The sequence below is a fragment of the Salmo salar genome, chromosome 28 (assembly GCF_965601325.2).
Source record: "Salmo salar chromosome 28, fSalSal1, whole genome shotgun sequence".
In the NCBI taxonomy this organism is placed as follows: domain Eukaryota; kingdom Metazoa; phylum Chordata; class Actinopteri; order Salmoniformes; family Salmonidae; genus Salmo; species Salmo salar.
Window position 1 is genome coordinate 32,187,267 of NC_138318.1, and position 17,960 is coordinate 32,205,226.

The 17,960-nt window shown below is 44.2% G+C and overlaps 1 protein-coding gene across 1 annotated transcript in view; it reads left to right on the forward strand.

Annotated features, from left to right (window-relative positions):
• LOC106589856 (Na(+)/H(+) exchange regulatory cofactor NHE-RF1) overlaps window positions 1-17,960 on the forward strand; it is a 34,352-nt gene that overhangs the window by 11,293 nt on the left and 5,099 nt on the right. Inside the window, exons 2-3 of the mRNA XM_014180253.3 lie at window positions 12,789-12,959; window positions 13,926-14,079. Coding sequence (XP_014035728.1) covers window positions 12,789-12,959; window positions 13,926-14,079 — 325 coding nt within the window. The remainder of the gene's footprint in view (window positions 1-12,788; window positions 12,960-13,925; window positions 14,080-17,960) is intronic.

The following is a 17,960-nucleotide window of genomic DNA, read 5'->3' on the forward strand; positions in this document are numbered from 1 at the left end:
GTGGGGCCTTGTATGAGTAAGTGAATTGATTCTCTGTTATGAGCGATGCTTTGTCTCTGAGCTTCAGGCTCTGTATGCTCCTCCTCTGTAATCATTCAGAACCAACACAGCTAAGTTGAGCTTCTACACTGTGTGTGTGTGTGTGTGTGTGTGTGTGTGTGTGTGTGTGTGTGTGTGTGTGTGTGTGTGTGTGTGTGTGTGTGTGTGTGTGTGTGTGTGTGTGTGTGTGTGTGTGTCAAGAGGCGTGTGGTTTGCTGGCAATCTCTGTGTGCAGAGATTCCAAGCCCAATAGAGAGCACAGTAGGTTAGGCCATGGTGTAAGTCTTACCATGCTGCTTGCTAGAGATGCTTTGGTCCATAGGGGATGCCTTACCTTTGTATCGGACTGTACAGACTACCGTTTGAGTGGTCAATCTTCATTATATTCTCTACAGGTTGGAAGCCAACTCAGAACCCTGTATGAAGACAGATAGTTCATGAAGAGCCATGTAGCTACCGGTATCTGAGGTTTAGACTGGTGCTGTATCATCAGTCTATCTGAGGAAACCACGTCCTGTGTGTTGCCATGGCGCCAGGCCACACAGCACTGTCACCGTTGACAACAGTGCCAGACTAGAACAACCAGAACAGGAAAGAAAAGATGTGAGACAGCCAGTGTTTGTTCTGCTGGTTAGTAGACGGAGGAGATGGAAGTCATTTATATTGTGTCAGAGAACACGACTCTCTGACTGTGTGGGTAAGCAGATCAGAAATGAGTCACAACAAAGGAAGACAAGGGACGATTGTTCATGGTTCTAAACAGAAACCTTTTAAGGAAGATAAAGTTCATGGCAGTTCATATTATTGTGTCTATCATATAGTAAAACATGTCTATATGGAGTTCTTTCACGAAAGCCTGTTTCTCTGGTAAACTTCAGACTTGGTTTCAGAGAGAGAGGGAGACTGATGTGAAGCCATAGTAATGTTGTGGTCATGTAGCTCAGCCATGGGCTGTTCTTGTTTGCCGCGTTATGTTGTCCCTTTTGACCAGAGCAGAGGTGAAAGGCCCTTCTATAACCAGCAGCACTGCTCTGTTCACATTCAATCAACCATTAGCCCATGCCCCACACCTGCCACACCCGTCTGTCTGTCCATCAGATGTGTTGATGCTGACTCACTATTCATGTTCAAACACAATCATTGTTCTGTAATGAGATGTTATCAGGTGCTGACAGATAAGATGTTTTTGGATGACTGACTGCTGTGTCTAGTTACTGTGTTCATCCAGTGTGTTGCAATATTGTTGGTGAAGCTAGGGTTTTCCTATGGGTGACCCCCAAATGGCACCCTGTTACCTACACAGTGCCCTATGGGCCCTAGTTAAAAGTAGTGCACTATATAGGGAATATGATGCCATTTGTGATGAAACCTGTGTCTTAACTTGACCCTGTAACTAGTCTACTGCTATCAGTCTGTCCTGTGTAGACAGATCTGATTGAATTTGCAGCGCTAGATGTTTCTCCAGTTAGTTGATGATTATCTCTGGGTGGCTGTGCAAGACAATAGTGCAGCTCTAAGTTCAAGGGTTTCACAGAAACGCTTTCCTGGTAAAATAAGGGTGAAATATATATTTTTAATTTCAGACTCCAATAAAACACCCTCTTTCTTCAAGCATGGACTAAATGTTTTGGTTTACTCTCTAATGCCACTAGATATCCATCTCTTATCGACTTGTACAATGGTACAGCGATTAAAGACACATTGAAAACTGTAGAATCCCCCAACGAGGACCGCAAGCCTTTAGCCACCAGGACCATTCCAAGCCTTTAGCCACCAGGACCATTCCAAGCCTTTAGCCACCAGGACCATTCCAAGCCTTTAGCCACCAGGACCATTCCAAGCCTTTAGCCACCAGGACCATTCCAAGCCTTTAGCCACCAGGACCATTCCAAGCCTTTAGCCACCAGGACCATTCCAAGGAAGCAGGAGTGTAAAATATTTTTTGGCATCTCCGATTTGTTTTTGTAATTCTCACATAGAAACTAAATTGAGAGGAAGGATGTTTGGGATGATTTTTACATTTTGTGTGGCAACATTTTGGGGGGGGGTCTCCCGAGTGGTGCAGCGGTCTAGAGGCGTCACCTACAGACCCGGGTTCGATCCCGGGCTGTGTCTCAGCCAGCCACGACCGAGTGACCCATGAGGCGGCGCACATTAATGGACCCATGGTTGTTCGGATTAGGGGAGGGTTTGGCCGGCCGGGATGTGCTTGTCCCATCGCGCTCTAGCGACTCATTGTGGGGGTCACCAGTTGTGGGGGTCGCCATTTGTGCGGCTGGCTTCCGGCTTAAGCGAGCAGTGTGTCAAGAAGCAGTGCGGCTTGGCAGGGTCGTGTTTTGGAGGACGCATGGCTCTCAACCTTCTCCTCTACCGAGTCTGTACAGGAGTTGCAGCGATGGGACAAGACTGTAACTACCAATTTGGATATCACAATCTTTCTGTAGTGAGCTGTAAAAACATTAACCTTTGAGATGCAGGACCAAGGAATGTTATGACAAAAAGAAAGTCCAGTTTTTACAGGCTTTTAGTTTCCACATGTAAGCTAGGCGGTGCTATGCAGATATGCTAATCTTTATTAGTAAGGATAAGGTAGTTGCGTGTGCACACGCCCATTAGTATTATGAAGATTCCGTGCCACAATAAGGGGATTGAGGTTGTCATTTTGACAGCCTTCAAGACTTCCTGTTAGCAGTAGGTCTACTACCTTACCCAATATTTGCTCTGCGGTTGAGAGAGAGCGAGAGCAAGATACAAATTCCATCTAGACACCGTTGCCCTAGAGCACACAAAACTATACATGCCTTGGCCTAAACATCAGCGCCACAGATAACTTCCACAAAGCTGCGAACGAGCTGAGACAAGGGAAGAAAACACACAATGGGACAGACACCAAATTGAGACTGCATGCAGAATTCTGAAAAATATCCCGTGTACAACGTAAAACACCAAATAATGCATGCAGAGCAGAATTAGGCCGATACCTGCTAATTATCAAAATCCAGAAAAGAGCCGTTAAATTCTACAACCACCTAAAAGGAAGTGATTCCCAAACCTTCCATAACAAAGCCATCACCTACAGAAAGATGAACCTGGAGAGGAGTCCCCTAAGCAAGCTGGTCCTGGGGCTCTGTTCACAAACACAAACACACCCCACAGAGCCCCAGGACAGCAACACAGTTAGACCCAACCAAATCATGATAAAACAAAAAGATAAATAGTTGACACATTGGAAATAATTATTTAAAAAAATGAGCAAACTAGAATGCTATTTGGCCCTAACAGAGTACACAGTGGTGGAATACCTGACCTCTGACTGACCCAAACTTAAGGAAAGCTTTGACTATGTATAGACTCAGTGAGCATAGCCTTGCTATTGACAAAGGCTCTCAAGAGAAGACAGGCTATGGCTGCCCACAAGCTGCCCACAAAATGAGGTGGAAACTGAGCTGCACTTCCTAACCTACTGCCAAATGTATGATTGTATTATTTAATTATTAAATAATAATAATGATATTATTATTTTAACTAGGCAAGTCAGTTAAGAACAAATTCTTATTTACAATGACAGCCTACCCTGGCCAAACCTGGAGGACGCTGGGCCAATTGTGCACCGCCCTATGGGACTCCCAATCACGGCCGGTTTTGATACAGCCTGGAATTGAACCAGGGTCTGTAGTGATGCCTCTAGCACTAAGATGCAGTGCCTTAGACCGCTGCGCCTCTCGGGAGGAGCCCCCTCAGATTACACAGACCCACAAAGAATTTGGAAACATTAATTGAATTGACACACAAAACAACGCTGGATTCAAAACATTTTTTTTTTTTGTTCAATTATTATACAAAATTCTTGCAACCAGTCGAATTGTGTGTGTGTGTGTGTGTGTATGTGTGTGACCACACAATCTTCCCAGCTCTGCAGATTTTGCTGCGAGGAGGCAGTGTCATTAAATGTATTTTGGTATTGTCCATATGTAGCTCGCTTTTTGGTCACAGGTCCAGGAATGGCTGAAGAATTGCAACATTTTCCTAGAACTAACACTGCAGATAGCAATACTGGGGGATTGGGAAAGTCATAGTCAATCAATAATATAATAATTATTTTAGCAAAAAAAAATATTTTAATTTACAATCTGTAGAAGCTATGAGAATAGAAAGGTTCAGTACTTTTGTGAAGCATCACAGCACAGTTAAAAAATATATGGCAAATAGAAATCCAAAATGGATGGTGTTGAGAGATAGATGGGAGGGGCTGAAGGGTGGGACTAATAACAAGATAACCAATGTAAAACATATGGGGTCTGTAAAATGGATATAGGTTCAGAAAGTTTGTGAAATAGCACAGTTACAAGTCAAACTGGATGGACATCAGAAATAGAGGAAAGACTAAAAACAAACAAAATATAATTATTGTAAAAGTGTATAATATGTATAAACTGAAGGTAGAAGCCTAAGTGTTATTGTTTTAATAGGTTACTCCAATTGGGGGAGGGATGGTAGAGTTTGCGGGGAATAATAAAGGTATATTCTAATAAAAGATGTATATGTTTATGAACTGAGCAAAAAAAAGAAACTTCCTCTCACTGGCAACTGCGTTTATTTTCAGCAAACTTAACATGTGTAAATATTTGTATGAACATAAGATTCAACAACTGAGACATAAACTGAACAAGTTCCACAGACATGTGACTAACAAATGGAGTTATGTGTCCCAGAACAAAGGGGGGGTCAAAAGTAATAAGTATCTGGTGTGGCCACCAGCTGCATTAAGTACTGCAGTACATCTCCTCCTCATGGACTGCACCAGATTTGCCAGTTCTTGCTGTGAGATGTTACCCCACTCTTCCAAGGCATCTGCAAGTTCCCGGACATTTCTGGGGGGAATGGCCCGAGCCCTCACCCTCCGATCCAACAGGTCCCAGACGTGCTCAATGGGATTGAGATCCGGGCTCTTCACTGGCCATGGCAGAACACTGACATTACTGTCTTGCAGGAAATCACACACAGAACGAGCAGTATGGCTGGTGGCATTGTCATGCTGGAGGGTCATGTCAGGATGAGCCTGCAGGAAGGGTACCACATGAGGGAGGAGGATGTCTTCCCTGTAATGAACAGTGTTGAGATTGCCTGCAATGACAACAAGCTCAGTCCGATGATGCTGTGACACATCGCCCCAGACCATGATGGACCCTCCACCTCCAAATCAATCCCGCTCCAGAGTACAGGCCTCGGTGTAAAGCTCATTCCTTCGACGATAAACGCGAATCCGACCATCACCCCTGTTGAGACAAAACCGCGACTCGTCAGTGAAGAGCACTTTTTGCCAGTCCTGTCTGGTCCAGCGACAGTGGGTTTGTGCCCATAGGCGATGTTGTTGCCGGTGATGTCTGGTGAGGACCTGCCTTACAACAGGCCTACAAGCCCTCAGTCCAGCCTCTCTCAGCCTATTGCGGACAGTCTGAACACTGTTGGAGGGATTGTGCATTCCTGGTGTAACTCGGGCAGTTGTTGTTGTCATCCTGTACCTGTCCTGCAGGTGTGATGTTCGGATGTACCGATCCTGTGCAGGTGTTGTTACACGTGGTCTGCCACTGCGAGGACGATCAGCTGTCCGTTCTGTCTCCCTGTAGTGCTGTCTTAGGCGTCTCACAGTACGGACATTGCAATTTATTGCCCTGGCCACATCTGCAGTCCTCATGCCTCCTTGCAGCATGCCTAAGGCACGTTCACACAGATGAGCTGGGACCCTGGGCATCTTTCTTTTGGTGTTTTTCAGAGTCAGTAGAAAGGCTTCTTTAGTGTGCTAAGTTTTCATAACTGTGACCTTAAATGCCTACCCTCTGTAAGCTGTTAGTGTCTTAATGACCGTTCCACAGGTGCATGTTCATTAATTGTTTATGGTTCATTGAACAAGCATTGAACATGGTAAACAGTGTTTAAACCCTTTACAATGAAGATCTGTGAAGTTATTTGGATTTTTACAAATTATGTTTGAAAGACCAGGGTCCTGAAAAAGGGCTGTTTCTTTTTTTGCTGAGTTTATATATTTACCCCAAAAAATATATGGGGGATTGGAAATGATGCAGACAATTACATTGATGGAGCAACAATCTATCTGCAATATTAAAGCCGATCCACACTGTGCAATCACAGCAGCAGGATTTGTGACCTGTTGCCACTTGTTGACTTATTTTCCCTTTTGTACTTCAACTATTTGCACATACAATGACATTTGAAATGTCTTATTCTTTTGGAACTTTTGTGAGTGTAATGTTTACTGTTTTTTGTTTTATTTCACTTATGTTTATTATCTACTTCACTTGCTTTGGCAATGTTAACATATGTTTCCAATGGGGGAGAAGGAGGGAGAGTGGTTCTCCTTCCAGCAGTGTCACACCACACACACACACACACACACACACTTGGCGTGTGCCAGATTGTAATTATTTTCTCATTATTCAAGGGGTGGATCTTATCCTGAATGCAAACAATAAACATTACACTCACAAGTTCCAAAAAAATAAAATACATTTCAAATGGGATTAAAACCACATTCCAGCCGGTGTCGATTCCACAAATTACCACCGGCTTAATTCTATGATGTTAAAATGCCTATTTACTCTGTTCCATCTTCAGCAAACAGCACAACAGCCTTTTCAGAACCAGGACAAATACAGAGGGAGAGACAGGGATCTGTCCCAAATGCCACCCTATTCCCTATATAGTGGACTACTTTTGACCAGAGCCCTATGGCGCTATATAGGGAATAGGGTGCCATTTGGGATGTACTGTAGTGAGACAGAGTGACAGTCAAATACAACTGCTGCTGCTGGTGGGTTGAATGCTTAGAGCTCGCTGCTCTGTAACTCTGCTGCATTTAAAGCTTCAACAAAATACTAGAATCTGAATGAGTACTTTAATAGACAAGCGGTTGTTTTGGATGCTTTGAGCTGTTTGTTTTGAGCTGTGCCATTTTTAAGTCGGCACTACTAGTGTTATCAAAGCTCAAAACAAACCGCTCAAATCACCCCCAAAACATAAATCCATTTACAACTGCTTGTCTATCAAAGATTGAGAGTCTTTGCTGTGGCTGCAGCTGAGGAAACCACCCTCGTAGTGTTTTGAGTGCAGAATTTTGCTGTGACAGCGGCTGGCTGGGGATCAGGGGCTCAGGCGTCTCCGTCTCCCCAGGACAAAGCTTCTCATTGTCAGCCTGCCTGGCCTCCCAGTCCCCCTGAGGACGACCTGGGATCGGAGCTGGAGATGGGCGTCGTGACGGACGCCAGCAGCATGTGAGGGGGAGAGCGGGAGGTTTATCATTTCGCTAATCCTGTTTCGGGCTGGTTCTCTCTTCTCCTTCTGGTTCATAGGCTAATTCTCTCTTCTCTTTCTGGTTCATAGGCTGGTTCTCTCTTCTCCTTCTGGTTCATAGGCTGGTTCTCTCTTCTCCTTCTGGTTCATAGGCTGGTTCTCTGTTCTCCTTCTGGTTCATAGGCTGGTTCTCTCTTCTCCTTCTGGTTCATAGGCTGGTTCTCTCTTCTCCTTCTGGTTCATAGGCTGGTTCTCTCTTCTCCTTCTGGTTCATAGGCTGGTTCTCTCTCTTCTCCTTCTGGTTCATAGGCTGGTTCTCTCTCTTCTCCTTCTGGTTCATAGGCTGGTTCTCTGTTCTCCTTCTGGTTCATAGGCTGGTTCTCTGTTCTCCTTCTGGTTCATAGGCTGGTTCTCTCTCTTCTCTTTCTGGTTCATAGGCTGGTTCTCTCTTCTCCTTCTGGTTCATAGGCTGGTTCTCTCTTCTCCTTCTGGTTCATAGGCTGGTTCTCTCTTCTCCTTCTGGTTCATAGGCTGGTTCTCTCTTCTCCTTCTGGTTCATAGGCTGGTTCTCTGTTCTCCTTCTGGTTCATAGGCTGGTTCTCTCTGTTCTCCTTCTGGTTCATAGGCTGGTTCTCTCTGTTCTCCTTCTGGTTCATAGGCTGGTTCTCTCTTCTCTTTCTGGTTCATAGGCTGGTTCTCTCTTCTCCTTCTGGTTCATAGGCTGGTTCTCTCTTCTCCTTCTGGTTCATAGGCTGGTTCTCTCTTCTCCTTCTGGTTCATAGGCTGGTTCTCTCTTCTCCTTCTGGTTCATAGGCTGGTTCTCTGTTCTCCTTCTGGTTCATAGGCTGGTTCTCTCTTCTCCTTCTGGTTCATAGGCTGGTTCTCTGTTCTCCTTCTGGTTCATAGGCTGGTTCTCTCTCTTCTCCTTCTGGTTCATAGGCTGGTTCTCTGTTCTCCTTCTGGTTCATAGGCTGGTTCTCTCTCTTCTCCTTCTGGTTCATAGGCTGGTTCTCTCTCTTCTCCTTCTGGTTCATAGGCTGGTTCTCTCTCTTCTCCTTCTGGTTCATAGGCTGGTTCTCTCTCTTCTCCTTCTGGTTCATAGGCTGGTTCTCTCTCTTCTCCTTCTGGTTCATAGGCTGGTTCTCTCTCTTCTCCTTCTGGTTCATAGGCTGGTTCTCTGTTCTCCTTCTGGTTCATAGGCTGGTTCTCTGTTCTCCTTCTGGTTCATAGGCTGGTTCTCTCTTCTCCTTCTGGTTCATAGGCTGGTTCTCTGTTCTCCTTCTGGTTCATAGGCTGGTTCTCTGTTCTCCTTCTGGTTCATAGGCTGGTTCTCTGTTCTCCTTCTGGTTCATAGGCTGGTTCTCTGTTCTCCTTCTGGTTCATAGGCTGGTTCTCTCTGTTCTCCTTCTGGTTCATAGGCTGGTTCTCTCTGTTCTCCTTCTGGTTCATAGGCTGGTTCTCTCTCTTCTCTTTCTGGTTCATAGGCTGGTTCTCTGTTCTCCTTCTGGTTCATAGGCTGGTTCTCTGTTCTCCTTCTGGTTCATAGGCTGGTTCTCTGTTCTCCTGGTTCATAGGCTGGTTCTCTGTTCTCCTTCTGGTTCATAGGCTGGTTCTCTGTTCTCCTTCTGGTTCATAGGCTGGTTCTCTGTTCTCCTTCTGGTTCATAGGCTGGTTCTCTCTGTTCTCCTGGTTCATAGGCTGGTTCTCTCTCTTCTCCTTCTGGTTCATAGGCTGGTTCTCTCTTCTCTTTCTGGTTCATAGGCTGGTTCTCTCTTCTCTTTCTGGTTCATAGGCTGGTTCTCTCTTCTCCTTCTGGTTCATAGGCTGGTTCTCTCTGTTCTCCTTCTGGTTCATAGGCTGGTTCTCTCTGTTCTCCTTCTGGTTCATAGGCTGGTTCTCTGTTCTCCTTCTGGTTCATAGGCTGGTTCTCTCTTCTCCTTCTGGTTCATAGGCTGGTTCTCTCTCTGTGTGTGGTGTGCATACTATTTGTGTCTCCCACATTCAAAATCATGTTTGTCTGACATCATTACTGTTGACATGTTCATGTTGACACTTGACAGTCAGGAATGTGAGATTGTCCTGGCCTCCATCCATTGTACTATGAGTTGTAATGGTTTAATGTACCATTCAGTACTGAAGCTGTCATACTGCCTGTGTTGATCTTCCTCAACAGTCAATGGTTATGAAGCCATGTGTGAATCAATGAAACGCTCAATAATGACCTTCCATGTTCATCCCAGCCAGAAACAACTCTGCACTGACCATTTAGGATATTAAACCAATCATATTCCGCTGTTGAGTCTCAAACTGACCCATATTTCCAATATAGTGCACTACTTGTGACCAGGGCCCATAATGAATACGGTGTCATTTGGAATGCAGGATCTGATTCATATAAACTGGGTTTATTTTCTGCAGCAGGGAGACACACCACATGGGTGGACGTTCAGGATGCAAAGGTTGCTCTTAAGGTTGGTAACAGATAATTATTAACAGGTGACTAACGATTACAGAGCGACAATCTCTGGAACAGCCCTTTTTATCAGTGAGGAGGAGCACTTTTTATATGATGTTTGTTCTCTATCATTACTGTTGTATGCAAAATAGATATAGGCCCCTATATATCCACCAGTCATAAAGTCTCTCCACCTTTAAAGCATCTTATCTGTTCCATTGGTGATAAATCTCATTTCATAACTAATCAGGGCGGGGGGGGTTTCTTCCCCAAAACGTTTTGTCCTCAACCTGGCTCAATAAATGTACATTTCCTGTCTTCCCCTGCTATTCTCATTAGTGTTGAACCATACCACAGCCATATACATTTAGAGAATTCTGCTAACTTGGAATTCTAATGGACGACATATTGGGATCAAAAGTTCCAAGAACAATTGTATTCTGGCTCTGAATGAGAATGTTGTATTCTGGCTCTGAATGAGAATGTTGTATTCTGGCTCTGAATGAGAATGTTGTATTCTGGCTCTGAATGAGAATGTTGTATTCTGGCTCTGAATGAGAATGTTGTATTCTGGCTCTGAATGAGAATGTTGTATTCTGGCTCTGAATGAGAATGTTGTATTCTGGCTCTGAATGAGAATGTTGTATTCTGGCTCTGAATGAGAATGTTGTATTCTGGCTCTGAATGAGAATGTTGTATTCTGGCTCTGAATGAGAATGTTGTATTCTGGCTCTGAATGAGAATGTTGTATTCTGGCTCTGAATGAGAATGTTGTATTCTGGCTCTGAATGAGAATGTTGTATTCTGGCTCTGAATGAGAATGTTTTGCATAGAGGGTTTGGTTGGTGCCAACATGGAGGTTAGGTTTGCAACCTCTCTCTGGCTGTGCTGTTAACCTCATTCCCTTTTCTGCTACTGCACTTTTATGTAGCTGTTAGCCTGTCTCCACCTCTAGTGGGATTAAATGCTTAGTCTAGCGTATGACCACTCCTGGATTAGCCCGTTACACTGAACACCAGTCCAGAGCCCAGCTAGACTCTCCAGGAAACCTTGTCACTGACGTGAGACAGAGTTTAACGGACGCTCGCACACAACCCAAGCCACACAGTTGTTTTTTAATATTTATTTTACCAGGCAGGTCAATTAAGAACAAATTCTTCTTTACAATCACAGCCTGGAGTCTGAACTGCTCCTCTTAGATACAGTATAATCCTACTGTTCATATTCATAGAACTATAGTATGTAGAAGCAAGTATGGAGCTTGGAGGTAGGGTTGTCAACTTTCTCACTACCACATAAGGGACAAAAGACCGGTTTGTTTCACCATTACATTTTCTGGTGAGAAATCAAACAGTGTCATAGAACTTCACAAAGTCCTGTTGCTGCTTGGACCTTTGTGCTGACAATTGTTTGTCCATCAGCTGCTTGTTCTGGTATCCAAAAAAGCTTTCCGTTTCCGCTGAAGCATCATCATTTTCAACTTTTGGACTTCCTCGTTAACATCTGATGCAGAGCGTTGTTTCCTTCAGCTTTTTTACGAGTTGGTCAAAGACACACCCCACGTTGTGGAAAAAGCACAGATTAATCTCAGCAGCTTCTGTTTTTTCTTCATACTGAAGAATACTCTTCAGTGCCACAGGACAGGTCTCCCTAAGGGACCTGAAGTATGACGTGAGATCTGGCCAGCTTTGCAGGAGACGGTCTACAGCTGGATGAAGAGAGCCATCGTGTGCAAACATGTCGCAGAATTTCACACACTCCATCAGACACAGAGAAATATCTCACGCACACTGGAAAAACATTTTTCTATTTCCCTTGTTTGAGGCATCACTGGCAACTGAGAAATAAACGGTCTCACCTTGGTTCGGGGACAGACCATCCAAAACATTCATTGTAATCATCTTCACAACATCTGAGTCATGAAACAAAGACCGTTGACCCTAACAAGACAGTTGGTGCTGTTGTACAGAGTCCGTGTTTAACCATATGGTACACATACGAGCATTTTCCGCAGTAGACGTCAGGAAAAATGCACCAAGCTGGCACCTTCGCTAGCGTGGCCTTGTGCATTTCTGTGGTGCTGCTGAGTTAGGTCATTCTCCTCTCCAGGGCCTATTGAGAATTCCCGACGGCATAAAGTACAGAAAGCTTTTGTCGAGTCACCACTGACGGGCTGAACCCATATATTTTTTTGCTTCCTGTTTGTTGTAGCTGCACAGTCTTTTCTTTTCTGCAGGTTTATCCATATTTCCTTGATATGCCAAACCGACCGAACAACAGAGATGACTGCAGGAATTGGCGCGTTGACGCTATACTGTGATTGATGAATATACGGGACAAACCAATTTAGCCCAATATAAGGGACATCCCGGCTAATACTAACTGTTGGGAACCCTACGTGGAGGAGCTATAGTGTTCTTAGACAAACTAAAGTATGCTTGCTTGGTGAGTATTTAGTAACGGCAGCGCACTAGGTCCAATAGCTTCATGTCAGTTTTCCCTTGCTAGCCGTCTCCTATGTTCCACATTTGCACTAATAAAACTATGCAGGGTGATGTTTTAATTGTCCCAGCTCCCTGTCTCCGGTGTAGACCTGTCATGTTCTCTGATTCATTGAGAACAGGAACCTTGCCTATTTCTCTCTTGGTCTTTGGATGGTTGTTGAACGCTAGAATCCAGTCTGGCTTGATCTCTGTCACACTAATGGTATTATAACTACATTTTATATCCATTCCATGTCAACTGTTGCTTTAAATGTGGGGTTAGTGTTCATTTTTCTCTTTGTGATGAGCAATTTGCTGTTTCGCTCCTTGTAGAGGTATAGATCTGCTCTCTCCATGTAACAGCGTAGATATGTGCCGAACTAGACATGCTTTCTCTCTCTGTCTCATTCTCTCTAAGCATAGACATGTGCTTAACTAGATATGTTTTCTGTCTCTTTATAGCAACATAGATATGTGGTTAACTAGATCTGTTTTCTCTGTAGGACTCAAAGGCAGAGCTGCGTCCTCGTCTGTGCTCGATGAAGAAGGGTGTGACGGGCTATGGCTTCAACTTGCACAGTGAGAAGTCTAAACCAGGCCAGTACATTAGAGCTGTGGACGAGGACTCTCCTGCTGACAAGGCTGGCCTCAAACCGCAGGACAAGATAGTTCAGGTACGTATATCTACTGTACAGGACGTTTTTAGAGAGCCAACTACTCAGCAGCACGTCCCTGCTCTCATCCCTGGAACATATTAGCAATGCACTGCAATATTCTTCTGGTAGTGTTTGTCTTCACCTTTATCAACTTGTACAGACATGTCTTCTCTTGTACAGATAGTATGCAAGGCATCGATATGACAATCAGACTGTTGTGCTGGCCTTGAGGATGAATGTGTGTTGTAATCTCATTACATCAGTGACAGAGGGAATGGTAATCAGTACTGGGATTAGGTAATGCACTGTTGGGAAGTGAGTTTGTTTGCGGGAGAGAGGGGGGGGGGGGGGGAGGGAGAGTGCGAGAGACACAAAAACAGAGGGTTTTTCAAGGCCAGTTAGCGTGAAGGGGAAACAGTCCTTGATACTGTTGTTGTTTTTCGGGCCCTTGGTCCCCATGTCGTAATACGACCACTGTCTGTTTCTGATGTGAATTACACTCCAATTACACTGACTTCAAACAGTGTCTAACAAAGGTCAAGGCTGTAAGTCTAACTAATGCTTTATACTAACCAGGCAAATGTTTGTGAGCTACCGTTCTTAGGTATGCTGTACACACACACAGACTGGGATCAGGGATAGAGTGTATAAGGGCTCTGCTCTGTTGTGTGATCACTATGGAAGTCTGTGAGAGATTGAATTGATTCCAAACGGTATTCCCACCTCTGACTTTCTCCCGTTGGAATTCAACAGGCAGCACTGGGTCTTATAACAGTGCGTAGTTCCTACTAGGGTGCTTCCTACAGTGTCCCTAACCGTTTAATTCAGTTTAAACTTCCAATTGATGACCATCCATAACATGGCTACATTCATATCAACTATATTGTCTCACTGTTCTCTGTCATCAGTGGATGTACTGGACAGCTGTACCTTTTTTTTTTACTCTCTTTCTGTCTCTCTCTCTTTGTCTCTGTCTCTAACCAGGTGAACGGTATGTCAGTAGTAGGGATGCAGCACAGTGAGGTGGTAGCAGCCATCAAGGCTGGGGGAGATGAGACCAGTCTTCTGGTGGTGGATCGTGAAGCAGAGGCTTTCTTCAACAGATGCAATGTCATTCCTACTGGGGCCCACCTCACAGGTACACACACACACTATATCCTTGGAAAAACACTGGTCGGGCAGATTTCTGTGAATCATTTGGTCATAGATTAGTTCAGTAGAAATTTACTAGAAAGGATTAAGGAAGTGATAGACTTCCATGTAAGTACTACTTGACGACAAGTAGTACTATCTCTCTCCAAACGTACACACAGTGGCCTTGTTGAAGTTAATGATTAAACTGAAGTTGGGGGTGGAGGACTAGCTGGCTGGCCATAGTCCCAGTCGGTATTAGATAGAACATTGCGGCCCGCTTGTGGCGAAAAACCTGTGGTTACCTAGGTTACACCATTGGCTCACAGAAAAACTTCACCTTTTTCAAACACAGTTTTCTTGTTGTCTGGTTGATTTGGTCAATTACAAAACTACATTTGAAGAAAAGTAAAACATGTCTAAAGATGACTTTTCAAAATGGCCTTTTCCCGGGCGTTCTCACTACTTACAACATTTTAATATTGTGGGGCAGTGGTCACCAATCAAGGTCACTTTCGTAGAAAAAGCAAGCTGAGATCTACTGTTCAGAATTGTTTCAAAACATGACTTAAACGTAACATTAACCTAATAAAAAGACTTCTGTAGGAATTAGGTTTGTGCAGTAGGCCTAATACATTATCACAGCATATTGTCTATATGCCTGGCCTGCCAATATTATTCTCAGGGAGAGAGCAGCAGAGGATCTGCCTCTCATGGTCCCTGCTCTCTCCTTCCTTTCCTCTGGTAAGACTGACCAGAGAGAGGGGACATGTCTTCCACCTCATGGCGAAACTCAAGTCGCATCTGCCTCATGCACAAATTCATGTTGTTCCTATGACCAGAGAAAGTGAAATATTCTTCAATATTAAAATAGACATGACCAGCTGCTAATAATAAAGATGCAGGGATATCGATGGACTTGGCTACTCATTCATTACAGCTGCAGTGTGAGGGGAAGTAGGGAGAAGCATGTTCTATAATAGTGTTGACTAAAAACAGTTGACAGTGCTGAATAAAATAATAAAGACATGAACTCACTCATAAACAGCAGCTCTTTGCTGTATTCTTTGACAATCTCTCTCTGGTCAAGGTTTTAAGTTATGAAATCTCACGTAGGCTAGTATCTTTTGCTGGAGTTGTGGAAGCTGTAGGCATGGTGATTTGAGCTATCCGATTGGCCAGCGCAGTAGGCAGCACTCGATTTTAGCAACAGATCTCTCCGGTCCGCTGGGTAGGCAGCTTGTCTTTTCAGACAGATGAAATGGGAACACTTGGTGCACAGGGCTTCTGAGTCAAGTGCATCTACCACCAACAGCACAACACATCACATCAAAAAGGAGTGAAAGCTTTTGTTGGCTTTTCTATAGAAATGTTTGTTGATCGACTAGAAGATCAATCGGTTGGTGACCATGGCTTCCCTCATGCCCCGTTTCATGACGGCGCTAGCAGCCACGTGAGTGAGTACTAGCTAGCTACTGACCAGAACATTAAGGTAGCCAAGACCAACAACACAAACAAATGGACAATAAAGTGAGTAGTGAGTACCATAATTTCCGGACTATTAAGCGCACCTGAATATAAGCCACACCCACTGAATAAAAAAATATATATTATTTTGAACATAAATAAGCCGCACATGTCTATAAGCCGCAGGTGCCTACCGGTACATTGAATCAAATGAACTTTACACAGGCTTTAACGAAACACGGCTTGTAACAAAAATAAATAGGGTTTAACGAAACACGGCTTGTAACAAAAATAAATAGGGTTTAACGAAACACGGCTTGTAACAAAAAATAAAAAATTAGCAGTAAGCTTTAGTTGTCTTTTTGCACTGAGTCAATTCCTCACGCTGCTGTTTCCAACGTCTTATCATCGACTCATTAAGGCCAAGCTCCCGTGCAGCAGCTCTATTTCCTTTTCCAACAGCCAGATCAATCGCCCTTCAACTTGAAAGCTGCATCATATGCATTTCTCCGTGTCTTTGCCATGATGAGGTTGACAAAATGACTACCGTAATCAGAATGATGGGAAGTTTGAGAGCGCTCGATTTAATCTAAACAGTAAATTAAAAAAAGTTGTTTGACCTTAACCCGTTCGGCAATTTCATTGGTCTAATGAAAGCTTCATGCCGCCAAAAAATTGAGCACGTCACAGAATGTGTTTTTTTTTATTTATTTTTTTTAATTGAAAGCGGGAAAAATCCATATATCCATATGTTTAAGCCGCGAGGTTCAAACGTGGGGAAAAAAGTTGCGGCTTATAGTCCGGAATTTACGGTAGAATTACAAGACTATACTAAACAAGTTTATGTCTTACCTGTGATGAAATGTTTTCCATACACATAATAGCTACGTCGTGTAGCCAGTTGGACACCGAGTCCCCACTCTCCCACATCAAATAACCTGAAGCCACAGACTCTTCTCGCTGGCTCTATTTCCCTACATAGCAGTATTGCGAACCGTAGGTTGTAATTTCTGACCTGGTTACATGTACATTGAAAAACAGCTTTTCGGCATGTTTTGTTATCTGCACAACGAAGGTGGCTCTTTTTACAGTGGGGGTCAACGGGGAAAGAATGTTTTGTTTTCCCCAATTTGTGCTCGACAGGAATCGCATATTATTACGTGAATATCGACTCGGACTATCAGATAACTAGACCAAGCCAATAGTTTTCTCTTTGAAGATGAAGTCATAGCAACAGTATTCATGGTGACAGCTGGGGTGTGGAGGATACAAAAGTCCCTTAAGATCTGGGACAGAAGACTCCGGTACTAAAGTCAAACCCTTTATTCAGATATATTACATTTCCACAGTACTTATTAGTCTGATTAGTCAACAATAACACTGGCATCATATAGGACAGAAAAGGACTGTGATTCCAATGAAGTACTACACTATATGACCAAAAGTATGTGGACACCTGCTTGTCGAACATCTCATTCCAAAATCATGGGCAGTAATATGGAGTTGGTCCCCCTTTTGCTGCTATAACAGCCTCCACTCTTCTGGGAAGGCTTTCCACTAGATGTTGGAACATTAATGCAGGGATTTGCTTCCATTCAGTCCCGAGCATTAGTGAGGTCGGGCACTGATGTTGGGGCGATTTAGACCTAGCTTACTTTCGGCGTTCCAATTCATCCCGAAGGTGTTCGATGGGGTTGAGGTCAGGGCTCTGCAGGCCAGTCAAGTTCTTCCACACCGATCTCGAAAAACCATTTCTGTATGGATCTCGCTTTGTGCACAGGGGCATTGTCATGCTTAAACAGGAAAGGGTCTTCCCCAAACTGTTGCCATGAAGTTGGAACCACTGAATCATCTAGAATGTCATTGTATGCTCTAGAGTTAAGATTTCCCTTCACTGGAACTAAGGGGCATAGCCCAAACCATGAAAAACAGCCCCAGACCATTATTCCTCCTCCACCAAACTTTACAGTTGGCACTATGCATTGCGGCAGGTTGCGTTCTCCTGGCATCCGCCACACCCAGATTCGTCCGTCGGACTGCCAGATGGTGAAGTGTGATTCATCCCTCCAGAGAACGTGTTTCCACTGCTCCAGAGTCCAATGGTGGCGAGCTTTACAACACTCCAGCTGACGCTTGGCATTGCGCATGGTGATCTTAGGCTTGTGTGCTGCTGCTTGGCCATGGAAACCCATTTCTTGTAGCTCCCGACGAACAGTTTTTGTGCTGACGTTGCTTCCAGAAGCAGTTTGAAGTGAGTGTTGCGACCGAGGACAGACTATTTTTATGCCCGACGCGCTTCAGCACTTGGTGGTCCCGTTCTGAAAGCTTGTGTGGCCTACCACTTTGCGGCTGAGCCGTTGTTGCTCCTAGATGTTTCCACTTCACAATAGCGGCACTTACAGTTGACCGGGGCAGCTCTAG